Source organism: Myodes glareolus, chromosome 3 (assembly GCF_982192425.1).
Source record: "Myodes glareolus chromosome 3, mMyoGla1.1, whole genome shotgun sequence".
Classification (NCBI taxonomy): Eukaryota; Metazoa; Chordata; class Mammalia; order Rodentia; family Cricetidae; genus Myodes; species Myodes glareolus.
The window spans coordinates 78,316,272-78,329,002 of NC_142028.1; the positions used below are offsets into that span (position 1 = coordinate 78,316,272).

At 43.0% G+C, this 12,731-nt stretch overlaps 1 protein-coding gene and 1 long non-coding RNA gene across 2 annotated transcripts; both read right to left on the bottom strand.

Moving 5' to 3' along the window:
* Nucleotides 1-1,474: 1,474 nt before the first annotated feature.
* On the bottom strand, nucleotides 1,475-7,217 carry LOC125412556 (cytochrome P450 4A10-like). Its single transcript, XM_087903873.1, has 7 exons — nucleotides 7,133-7,217; nucleotides 6,604-6,710; nucleotides 6,312-6,502; nucleotides 6,083-6,216; nucleotides 4,242-4,306; nucleotides 4,015-4,091; nucleotides 1,475-1,658 (listed from the first exon to the last, which is right to left on the bottom strand). The coding sequence occupies exons 2-7, from the start codon at nucleotides 6,694-6,696 to the stop codon at nucleotides 1,490-1,492; spliced, it is 729 nt and encodes a 242-aa protein (XP_087759999.1). The 5' UTR covers nucleotides 6,697-6,710; nucleotides 7,133-7,217; the 3' UTR covers nucleotides 1,475-1,489.
* Nucleotides 7,218-7,652: 435 nt separating this feature from the next.
* On the bottom strand, nucleotides 7,653-9,422 carry LOC148122718 (uncharacterized). Its single transcript, XR_015737367.1, has 3 exons — nucleotides 9,374-9,422; nucleotides 8,738-8,865; nucleotides 7,653-7,777 (listed from the first exon to the last, which is right to left on the bottom strand). It is a non-coding gene; the product is annotated as an uncharacterized LOC148122718 (long non-coding RNA).
* Nucleotides 9,423-12,731: the final 3,309 nt, after the last annotated feature.

Sequence of the window (12,731 nt, forward strand, 5' to 3'; positions counted from 1 at the left end):
ACCAGAGATTCATCTTTCTGACTATTCACACACACCCAGAGGGTCCAGTGTTCTTGGGCATGCAATATCCATGTGTGTGTGGAATGTACTGTGGGTGTGCAGAAAGTGCTTGCATGAATGGCACTTTGCATGCATCATGCAGGGGAATGCTCAGGACTGTGAACTCAGGCAGTCTTGTTCATTGCTTCCAGGCAGTAGAATCACTTTCTGGTTACACATTTTATCCCATTTGGAATTCTGTGGTTAGACCGTGTGTCCTTGCCTGGGTACCCAGCATTCTGTTCTGAGCTTTCACTTTCAAAGGAGAAGTTCTCTCAGCATGGCCAAATGAGACTTTCTGGATTACTTGAAAGTTCTGTGCAGCACAATTTGGGGTCTTGTTCATGCCCAATTCTCCCCTTGGTCAGGTACTGAATATCCAGTCTGGCGTCTCCTGCCCTTCCTCAGGACCACTCTGTGCTAGCCCAGCTAAATAGAATGACTAGGAAGGAAGTCCTGGTTGTAGACAGTGGATTCCAGAGAAGCCATTCTAAGAAGCAGGACCTGGCATACCAGGGAAATCTGTCCATGGCATCATGGATCCTGATCCAGGAGCAGTTTCAAGCAACATGAAATCATGACAAACACTGTGTGTGACTTTGGGAACTTTATTGCCCAAAAGAAGAAAGATGAAGAAACTTGTGTAGAGGACAGTCAGGTAGAGAGAGACTATGCAGGAGAAATGTAGACAAACCAACTAGGTAACAGTCATGTAAATACTATGCCAGGCTTCACAATCATTTTCAAACTTTAAGTTTGGAACCCATGAAGGTTTCCTCATAATTCCAAAGAGCTGAGTACATTGTATTGAGAGAGAAATATTATGCTGGCAAAACTACCTTGAATTTCTTAGTGGGCTTGATGATGTCACAAGAGTCTTTACCAAAGGGAAAGAAATTAGAAGATAGGGGTTCAGAGGATGCTGACTTTAAAGCAGGGTGACAGTTCAGGGCCAAGGAATGATGATTTACAATGAAAGTACAGGAGGACAACTATCCAGAGAACTCTCCCGAAGGTTGGTTTACTGCCATTTCAGACTTCTTAGATCCAGAACTGTAAGACAATGTTATTCAGTTATTTCAGACCACCAAGGCTGTGACAGTTGGTTTTTGGTGGAATGAAAAATCATGTAGGGAAAATAAGAGAACAGAAAGATAAAAGGCAGGAGAGGAGGTTGTAGGACAGAATAAACTAGGGATCAGATGTGGGTAGTAAGAGACAGAAAGACAAATAGGGAATTTGCAGGAAGGGGAGAGGAGAGAGAGAGAGAGAGAGAGAGAGAGAGAGAGAGAGAGAGAGAGAGAGAGAGAGAGAGGATGTCAGAAGGCATGGGAGCAAAAGGGTGAGGAAAGATGAGCAGATAGAAAGCCAGATGGTGACAGGAACAGATGACATGAAGAGGGGATGTCAGGCAGCATGCTCATCGAGTCTGTCCTTGTCCCTACCAGAATTAGTGGATCTTCTTGAGATGCAGATAGATCCCATTCTTGGATTTCAACACAATTCGTCGTAAGGGGACTGGGACCCTGGTGTGATCTGGCAGCAGCTCAAAGCGGAGTAGGGTCAGGGCCACACCCACCTTCAGCTCATTCATAGCAAATTGTTTCCCAATGCAGTTTCTGGGTCAGAAAGGGACCATGAAACTCAGTGACTTCTGACCTGAGCAGGGAGGAACCCCTGAAATAGCCCAGAACAGCATTCAGGGGCTACCTTCACAGGTTCAGCCAAACCTCTGTCATCATTACAAGCCATGCCCACTTCTTCCCTAGGCTGTTGCTCTTTTGACTTTGATTTAGCCTCTACGTATTTCAAGGCTAGTTTGACCCTAGTTCTTTTAGGGTTATGAAGTCTGTTAGGCCAGCATTCTAAGCATTAGAGTTCACTCTTGTAATTTATTTACAAACTTAATCATTGCTTAGTTTACTTCATCCAGATAGATCTAAGGCATTGCTTTCATGGAGTGGAGTCAGATTTCAGTAGGAAAGTCCCTAAGGGTTACTCTTTTGGGGATCCTCAATTGGCTGTCCCATCTTCCTCCTAATTACGGTACCTTTAGCTCTCTAATAGGCATGTTTTGCCTTCTAAGTGTACTTCAGAAAAGTTCATTGTTTCTGCTTCAGTTTTCTGTTCTGCACTTTCTTGATCTCCCCAGCTCTCCTTCTACAATGATCCTCTGTACCTCTATCAGGTAGGGCTCTATTCAGAATCCTAGCTTCAGCCAACCTTCAACTGACTGGGTGTCCTCACCTCTTTTCTGCCCATCTCACTCCCTACTTCAGATCAAGTTGTTGATGTGTTGACAATGTCTCCTCTCCCTCAGACTGCATATTCCCAAAGCTCAGGCCAATGAGCAGCTCCTCTCATTTCTTTGCTGATTTCCCCCTTTCTTCCAGGGTACCCACAGCATAATCAGTGTGATATTTATTGATAAGCCATAATCGGCGCATGTGATGATGTTAGGAACATGGATCATTTAGAAAACTGCTCAATGAATGAGGGAAAGAATGGAGAAAGAACAAATTTTGACTACAGATATAGTTGTCTTTGTGGAATAACGTTTTGAGTTGGAGGCATAGGTAAGACAGTATCTTTCATTACCATTTTTTAAAAAATCTAACATCACACCTGACACACAGGAACTCCTTAATAATTTGTTTTATCTCAAAATAAACATTTTTATTTGGATCTAAAGTGTAATTCATTTAAATTTAAGGGATTAAAAAATGGAATGAAATACAATGAAAATTAAAAAAAACCTTCTGAGCAAAGCAAGGTGTGATGGTCTGTATGTGGATCTCAGAACTTGGAAAGTTGAGGCAGAGGGATCATGAACTCCAGGCAAGCCTGAGCCTGTCTCAGAAAACCCCAGCAGCTGAAGGCTTCATTCCAACCTAAGCTGAGTTTCCCAATACTCTGCTGTCTTCTAGTGTAAGTGGCATGATTCTTAATACATGGATGGGGGACATTCAACCTGAAGTACATCAAATGCTAGACAGCCTGTGTCTGGAAGAACAACTGACTTTAATCCTGCTCTGTGAAATCTCATTTGCTACTTGAGTAATTCATTAAGTATAGGATCAGAAAAACCTTCTGTGCACCATCTTTTAAAGCTAACAGTAAGTTGGGTCCCATGGGAGCCTTGAGGCTTTTCCTAGAAGTCATTGGATAGCTTCCAACTGGATCAATGGCTATTTCAGGATGATTTTATATTTAACTCACCAAGAACCTTAATAAATCATATGTGTTATATATAAAGCAGAGTTTTTCTCTCAAAAGTCAGTTTATTCTCCTATTCTTTAATGCTTTTAGTCTGAAGACAAACCACATAGCTTCTAAGTGTAATGTCAAGGAATATATATTATCTGTCAAGGTTTGGCCTTGGGCAGTTACAAAAGAGATGCACGCACTGAGTCTCTGGTTGTGCTGGGAGAGACTGAACAGGTGAAGGCCATGGATGTGGAATAAACTTTCCTTTAAAAGACAATCTGTAACACCTCAAGAGTCTGACTGGACAGTTGTCTAGGGCTGACACCCAAGCAAAATAATCACTTTCCACAATGATTCTAAAATTTGAGAAATACCCAGGAAGGATACTTGGCCTGGCTTAAGTGCAGAAAAAGGTATGGCACTTAAGAGTCCTAAAACTTGAAAGCTTGATGCTGACATTAAATTCACAGGATAAAATTATCAACTTAAACTTCTGCCCCTAATATATGAGAACATGTGCAAGCCTGTGGCATCCACTGACATAGAAATTTGGCTAGCCAATGGGAGGAGCAATGGGTCAAGGTCTTCACAGTGTCTCCTGCAATGCTACCCTCCTTTTGCGCACAGACTCATTTTCAAGTAGCTTTTCCCCCGTATCCACCAATAGAATATACCTGGAGATACCATGTAAGCATGAAGCCAAAAACATCAAGGTATGCTGCAATTATCCCCACAGTATATTTCATCAATATTCATAGGATGTCTTACCTTGCTCCTCCTGAGAAGGGCAGGAATGAATGACTGTGTCGGGGAGAATCTGGTGCAAACCTGGATGGGTCAAACACCTGCAGTGACATGACACCTTTGTTTGGAGAGGCAGAGGTTCCTCTCCAAGTAGTCTGCTTTCAACCCACCAGGGGACAAGATACTAGAGGTGGCAACAGCAGGTTTTGGTCTGGAGGGATCTCCCCCCATCCACCTGTGAAGCCTCCTACCTCTGGGTTTGGCCACACCTTCGGGTTGTGGTGGAGTGCATAAATGGAGAGCATGACTGAGATACCTGTGGGGCAGAAAGGAATAGGGGAGATGGTGAGTTATACCCAGGATGTGAACCTGGCTCCCAAGGCAGTAGGGGACATGCCTGCACAAAAGGTCTTGCTAATAAGCATCAGCACTATGGGTAGATGTGAGTGACTTGGAAATGAACTTGAGGCACAAAGAAGGAGTAGAAAAATAGAGTTAAAGAAAGAGAAGCAAGAAATATACAAACCTGTGTTTTGGGAGAGAATCATATTAGAACTTAGGTTTAATGAAGAATTTCTGCAAAGATGCCCAAGAATTCAGTTCCCAAAATGATCTCCTCGTTGATTTTGTGTGGCTTTTCAGGTGTGTTAATAATATTTTAGAGAGGGATTTTAGAACATTACCAAAGTAGTAGCTGACAGATGGAGTTTGACAGAATGAGGTGTGATACAAAAGGTGATCCCCTGATGTTGCAAGGGTCGATCTAGCATCTGATCATCAGTTTATCTCTGCCATAAACTTAAGTGCTTCTCAGGGACTGGACCATCTATTAATTATGACATGGGATTCATTGATTTCCTTCATTTGCTTTGATCCAGGAAAGAAACACACTTCCCTAGCCTATGTTTGATTCTTTATCTATTGCGTATATCCCATCTAATAGAATTTGAGAGATAAAGTCATAATACCATAGTCAATGATTTCTTATATGTAATTTTTCAAAGATTGAGTCATGTGTGTGTGTATATATATATATATATGTGTGTGTGTGTGTGTGTGTGTGTGTGTGTGTGTGTGTATGTAAAAAGTAAAACTATCAGTTAAACAAGTTTGAAGAAAAGGCCTATTCAATATTTGGGTTAAAAAATTAGGGCTGCTAATTGGACAATAAGTGATTTTCTCTGTGTTTGATGACATATGTAAGTTGTGTAGTTTCTGCAGTAGGGTCTTACCATCAGCTTATGGAGAGTAAACAATAGCCTTGGCAAGAGTCTGTAGTCATTTTGTTTTTACTGATTTATATAAAAATAGAAGTTCTTTATAGGTAAAAATTCTTCAAATTATATTAAGGGGAGAGGATGATAAAAGATGTGACAATTAGAGTTGGAGAGAGAGATGAACTGGTGAAGAACTTGTAGAAATTTCAAAACCTATGTTTGGATTGAAGAATGCACATGAAAAGCTGTGTTAGTGGCGCATATTTGTCCTTGTACTACTGGTGAACTGGGTATGGGCACCCACTGGACAATGAGCCTAGCATAATAGGTGACTTACAGATCAGTGAGAGACCTCCTGACCTCAAAAATATCAAGGTGGATGGTATCTGAGGAATGAAACTAATGTTGATCGTTGTTTTCCACTTGTATGTGCAAGCATGCACCTGTGTCCCCAGCTACAACATGAAAGCACACACATGTGACAGTGAGAACACTTGAAGGATAAAAATGGCTATATAATTACATAGTGTTATTACCTGGATTGAGCCTAGAGTATAAGAATCAAAGAATGGCAGTGCTCCCAAACTGAATGGATGCATCATGAGAAGGATACCGATTCAATACCAATGTTGTCTAGTAAAGGAGGTATACTATCAATTGTTCATGCAAAGCATTAGAATTGGAGATCTTTTTCCTTATATGGGATCATTTAAGCTTATTTTCCACTTTTGAAAATGTATTTATGAGTTAGAGTAATTTATTACTAAAAAGGAAATGGGTACCCAGCAGGATTCAGGACTGTTAAAGCACGCAGATTTCTGATCCCTCCTTATCTCTGGAATGAGTTTAGGTGAACAGGCCTTGGAAACTCATACCTTTGGGTAAAGAGCGCCCATCAGGGAAAGTGACAGGTTTGCTGAGCTCTCTGACAACACCTGGGGCAGGTGGGTAGAGCCTCATGGCCTCCTTGATGCACATGGTGGTGTAGGGCATCTGGTCAAGGTGATCCCTGAAACAAGATACATCCTGAAGTTCAGGTAGACTGGAGACTAGCAGCTCCTTTCTACCCAAAAAGAAGGGTTCTTTCACCTTTTGAACTCTTACCAGGTAATGAAGGATCCATCCCCCAGGAGACTCTGAACTTCTTCCCTGCATCTCTGTTGGTGTTCAGGGTGTGTGGCCAGAGCATAAAAGATCCAGGAGAGTCCACTGGCTGTGGTGTCATGGCCCGCAAACATGAATGTGTCCACCTCAGCACGGATGTCCTTGTCAGAAAAGCTATCCCCATTCTCTGTCTGAGGGAGACAACAGGTGTCATCAGAGCTGTGCTTGTTACTTGCTGTGTGCTCCCAGGCAGTCTCTCTGTGATACACATGCCTCTGTGATACATACTCACTCTGGCAAACAAGAGGATGTCCAGAAAATCCAAACGTCTCTTCTTCTTGACCTTCTCCAGCTCTCCCTCATCCTGCAGCTGATCCTTTCTCATCTTGATCACTCCATCTGTTCCAGAACACTGGTTATCACACAGTCCTCAAAGCTATAGTAACCCCATGTAGCGCCATGCGGCTCCTTGCCGGAAGCTATGTGCTATACATGGATCAGCAAGTAAGGGGTGGGCAGGTTTAGAAGACCAGCACCATCTGATGCAGACCAGAACTCTTCTCACGACTATGGGCCAAGGAATCTCTGCTTGAGATCTTAGTCGGATCTCAATAAACATTATCAATATGATCACAACCACATAGCCCTTGGCATTCTGACATTTCAACTCAAACATTTGCAGTTTGAGAATTTCTACATGCATGTGACCAGGTACTATAGGGACACTGAGGGGAATACATCTGCCTCAGAAGTCATCAACAGTCCCTTTGACCTAGAAGACGTCCTGGGAAAAGAGGGGAGACGTGAGCTACAGACAGAACCTGTATGATCGTGGGCAAGTTGGCAGGAACGGTTGGCTAAGCGGCCATTGGAGGACAGACTGTAGATGGTGTCATTCTGATGAAAGATGTTTTTCACACGGGAATAAAATAGGTTATTCAAGTCCACAATGGCCTGGATGTAGGTGTTATAATTTCTGGGAAAGAAGATACAGAATAGATTAGACTATGAAGAAATCTGACCTGCAGATAGAATGAACTCTTGGATTTTCTGTTTCATAGAGACAGAGAACATTGAGGTACACATTAATTCTGTTTTATAACCATGTAATTTTCAAGACTTCTGAAGGTGGCATGAATATGTAAGCATCCACCTTAGGTAGGAATCAGTGGTCTGTGGTTGGGGCGGGTTTGGATTATGTCAGGAATTGATCTGGAATGGGCTCAGACTCTTTATTTTTTGTGGTGCAAAGTATTAATGCTGTTTCACCTCCTGCATATCAGATGAGGCCATCCCAGTAGGTGAGACCAAAGGCCCTGACGTTCAAAGGTTGCCACTTACCTGTCTACCTGGACACTACCCTTGTGGCTGAAGGCACACTTCATGATGGTGTCAAGAGTCATCAAGGAGATGTGTTGAAAAACCTCTATAGAGGTGTCCTGTGCAGCCAGCTGTTCCCATTTGTCCTGCAGTGGGAGGGGGACATAGACCTTATTTCCACAGAACACTTAAGCTCTTATACTGTGTTATTTGTATGTATTTCAGATATGTGTTTTCTATGTCCTTCAATTTAGATAATATATTCTATAGGTTGTAAAACAAATCTTAATAAAAGGACACATTTATTCTTGTAAATTACTTCAAAATAAAATCTAGGAACCAATAAGATAAGAAACAAGATTCAAAAGTATGCAACTAGTTAAGGTATTTTATCTGACAAACATGCTGTTTTCAGGGTAAAGAAGACGATGTGTCATTATATGGAGAGCTGAGCCCGACCTGAGACAATGGTAGGACTTCCATGTATAGAGCATAGAAAAGCTCAGGAAGCCACTATGGGCATGTCTAATGGGACTACCAGTGACTTCAGTTAATATTGTTTTCATCAAAAGCTGTGGAGAACAATGTTGACAGAATCCAGAGTTCTGTTGATTGTTTGTGGTATGGCAAGTTTGGCTATGACATTGTGGATCTTGTATCTGTTTGCCTTTGAAATCAGTCAAGTCCATGCAGAATCACTGAGACTCAGAGAAACACTGACTTGGTATCATCCTAGGAAGTTCCTCTGAAGTTGAGGACGTGAAGAGGTAATTGGAGTCTCTATCTACCATGATGTTTTTGCCTTGGGCAATGAGCAAGTATGGTCATATTTTGTACCTGGAATATTTCTTTTCTGCCTATGTTGAAAGAACCTGTATTCATACTAGAATACACATGTGGAGCTTGTTGGTGTTCACTCTGAGTAGGTGAAGAGATTGAGAGAGCAAAAGAAGATTGAGGGGAGTGTGAAGAGTAAGAAGAGAAGGAAGAAGAAGATGATGATGATGGTGAAGCTGTGGTAGTTCCAGCAGGATTAGAAGCAGCCAGTGATGTAGAAAGGACAGCAGAGCTGAGGGGAGTAGAGGAAAAAAATCAAATGAACTCACGAGCATCAACCGGACAGAGTCAGCCATGGTTTTCACATAGGGCTTCAGAATGTCATAGTGGAAGGCTGGGGTCAGCATGCGCCGGTGCTGGAACCACGACTGTCCATTCAGCAAGAGCAAACCATAGCCTGGGCCAGAGATGGGTGTATGTATGTGTGAGATGGAATCAGAGAGTCATTGGTTAAAATATGTGTATGTGAGTGAGTGTGTATGTGTATGTGTGTGTGCGTGCGTGCGTGTGTGTGTGTGTGTGTGTGTTCGTGCACATGTTTGTTAGGGGAGGGGGCTCTTTGGAGTGGAACTGAGGATGAACACTAAGAATGGTAGAGCTCAGAACCTGAATTCCCTTGCTTGTAGGACTGGCATAGAGTCTGTGATGATTACATCTGTGAGATAAAAATTGCAAAGGAATTGGGGAGGATGTGTAGATCATTGAGGGACATACAGAATGATTAGTTAGGACTGTTTGGAGCAGTGAAGGGTCAGAAGCCTAGCTTCTACTTCTTTGGTGCTAGGGAGAGGAGGGCTAGATCAAGGCAGTGGTAACCTGTCACATTTTGTTCTCTGAGAAACAGAGTCACAGTCTTGGACGCTCTAACTTGGGCCAGACCACATTCTCCATTCAGACACACATACCAATCCAAGGAGCCAGCAATTTGTAGGCTCCATGTGCCTTTGGATCTGAAACAGAAACAAGAAATGGGATAAGTCAGACAGCTCAGAGGCAGCTGTGGTTGAAGCTACGGGCTTCTGGATGTTTTAAGAGCCGTCTGTTGGCAGGCTGTCCTGTGTCACTGTCCATTTCCTCAATCTCCTTCAAGTTCTGTCCTAACAGTCATGCTTAGGAGGACAGGATTCATGTTCCAGTAGCTGAACTACTCCAGAGCATGGATGGTGAATTGATGAGGAGCAGGCCATGTGCCCATACTCAAAGAAAAGAACAGGTGTGACTCTGTGTGTGTGTGTGTGTGTGTGTGTGTATTACTGTAGTCATGAATTAGTTATCCAGTGATTCTAGGCAAATAACAATTGGAATTTCAAAGTCAAACAAAAATGCATTTGAGGTGTTTTTTTCAGTCCTGGAACAATTTACATGACTTATCATCTTAATTTGATTAAATAACAAAGAAAGATAAAGACTTTTGGCTAAAAATTTGAAATTTCTGTACTGAGTGGTGTTGACCATATTCTGGGCTTTGTCCTGGGAGATTGGTTGGTAGGGTATTTACGGCAATGGTCTAGTACTGCTGTGTTCTTCAATTTGACAGGCTTGAGCTAGTTAGAAAGACAACAGCACGAATATTTCTGAATGATACACACTTACCTGATCGCCCTAGAATCAATTTTATGTAGTCTGGGTCATAGACAATAAAGTAAGCTTGGTTCCCCCATACCCAGCGTGGAAAGGCACTTGGGAAGCTCTCCACAGCCTTCATAAACAGCGGTATCTCCTGATCACCCTCGAACTGCTGTTGAGGGGAAGATAAAGAGGTGGGGCTCTAGTTTAGTTTTTTGGGCTGGAGGCAAGAGCACAACAAGCACAGGAACATAGTTCTGCAGATGCTGCCAGGTTTTGGAACATTTGATGGACCATCTGTGCTATTACTCAGAGTTTGGTACACTGGGGCCTGTTCCTGAGCTGGAATTGACAGTGCTGTTGGGTGGATCCTCTGCTCTGCGCACGAGTACCACATCCCTACGTCCCTCTAAGAGTTTTCATTGCACAATCCTTTGTTGAATTCTTCCTCTTGTATTCTCCTTCTTGGCTCTGGTTCTTATTTCCTGGGTGATAGTGCGTGGGGTCAGGACCTTCCATTCATAATACTCAGGATGCTGCACCATCTCCTTCCTGGGAGATCTCAGACATGTGTGCCTGGTTCTTGAACTGATCACTGTGGTGTAGGGAAGTGATGGCATGTTCATGAAAATTGCTTACAGTATGGATTGTGAAGGAACATAGAGAACTAAACAGACCCTGATGAAATTCTGACATAGGTGCCCTCATGTGAGGATGCTGCTCAGCCTTATTTCTTTCTGTGCCATGGATTCAGGATTTTAGTCGTAATCTACCCATCCTGAATTTTCCTTTGCAGGGGTGGGGAATCATCTGGGCCAGCTACCTGCTCATCCTTGCAGGAGAGCTCTTCCTGTGCCTGACAGCTCATGAGATGTGTGCCATTGCCACACCGAGAACCCCACGGAGCCAGGCTTCTGTCTCACTGATGTCTGTATTCCCAGGCAACCTCTGAGCTTGGGAGATAATAACCATGAGTGACTATGCAAGGAACCACATAGAAGCTGTTTGAGAACAGCAGAGGGTGTTGAAGGAGCTCAGCCTGAAGAAGAGGAGACTAGGTAGGCTCAACCACAGTCTTCATGTGCTGGGATCTTAGTACAGAGTTGGCTACAGCCAGACAGGTTGAGCCAACCTAATGCTGGAATGTGTCTCAACCTGAGCTCTGAGTTTCATGAAGTACTTGGACTTCTTATACAGTGGGCTTTGTCCTGTGAACTTGATGGCCAGTTTCTGAGACCTCCATCCTCCCTGCTCCTCCATCCTCCCTTCATCTCCATCCTCTCTGATCTCTCTCCCACCCTTCCCTTTCCATACCTTGTGTCCAAAGAACCAGTGAAAGGGTGGGGATGGGAACTGCTGGAAAGCCTTGAGTAGCCATTGCCTCTGCAGGTAGAACTGGACCGCTTTGAGGAGCAGCAGAAGCAAGCCGAGCACGGAGGCCACTTGCAGGAAGCCAGAGATGCTGCCTGTGAGTCTGGTGGGGTTCGGCGCAGAGACAGTCATGGTGCAGCCACTCCTGGGTCACAGACTGCCTTCACTTTCAGGAATCCTTTCTACCTCCTGTATAAATCCTTTAGGGCTGCCTGCCTCTCAGTGGGAGGGAGAAAGGTTAAGGTAGACTGAGCTTGCTCTCACAGCGCAGTTGGTCAGTTAAGGTGAATGATTTCCCTTGAGAGGCAGAGAAATGATTTGTCATCTCCAGTGGCCAAGGGCCAGACCTGCACCCACTTTTCTCTCTTTGTGTTAGTCAAAATTTTTATTTATTTGCTATTTATTTTTCTCTTCACCATATTTTTCCATATACATTTATAGTGTCCACTGTGATATTTCAACATGTGGATGCTGCACATATTAGGTAAGCACAGTAATTATCATTTCCTTCATTATTTACCCACTCATTTTTTTATCCAAAGTTTTATTTATTGTTTTTAAAAATCAAACTGTGTTGTCTGATGTGGGATTTATCTCCCTATGCTCTGAATATGATTGTTTAATAAAGAAAGCTGGCTTGAGCCTATGGCAGGACATTGCAGAGGTAGGCAGGCAAGATGGAACTAATTGCTGGGAGAGAGAAGGGAGGAGTATCGAGAAGCCATGGAGCCACAGCCAGAGATAGACGTTCTTAAACTTTGCCTTTAGGCCACAACCTCATGGTGATGTAGATTAATGGAGATGAGTTTAATTAAGATGCAAGAGTTATCAAATAATAAGCTAAGGTAATGGACCAAGGAGTGATTTAATTTATATAGTTTCTGTGTGATTATTTTGGGGCTGAGCAACTGGAACTAACAAATGGCCTACTGTCAACAAATTGGCACCCGCAAGGCCAACTAAAATCCATATAAAACCTGAGAAAGCTTGTAAAGGTATTCTAGACACAAAAATACCGAATTTAATGGTGCGAATTTGGTTGGTATAAATAGCTAGTCTAGCTCAAGAATAACAATTATATTTTAATGGTTATAAGGGGAAACTCACGCTACAAGAATGGGAGGTCCGACTTCCTATATGTTCAGTGGGCGTTGATCAGAGAGAGCGTGCACCTGGGTCCTCCCAGTTTTTCTTCCTGGGCTCCAGGTAGCCACACCTTAACTAGATGTGACTGGTTGACAGAATTTCCCCCTCATCTCCCCGTTTTGTCCAAGCAAGATCGATCCAAACCGAATACAACTATATATAGTAGGAACAGATACCAAA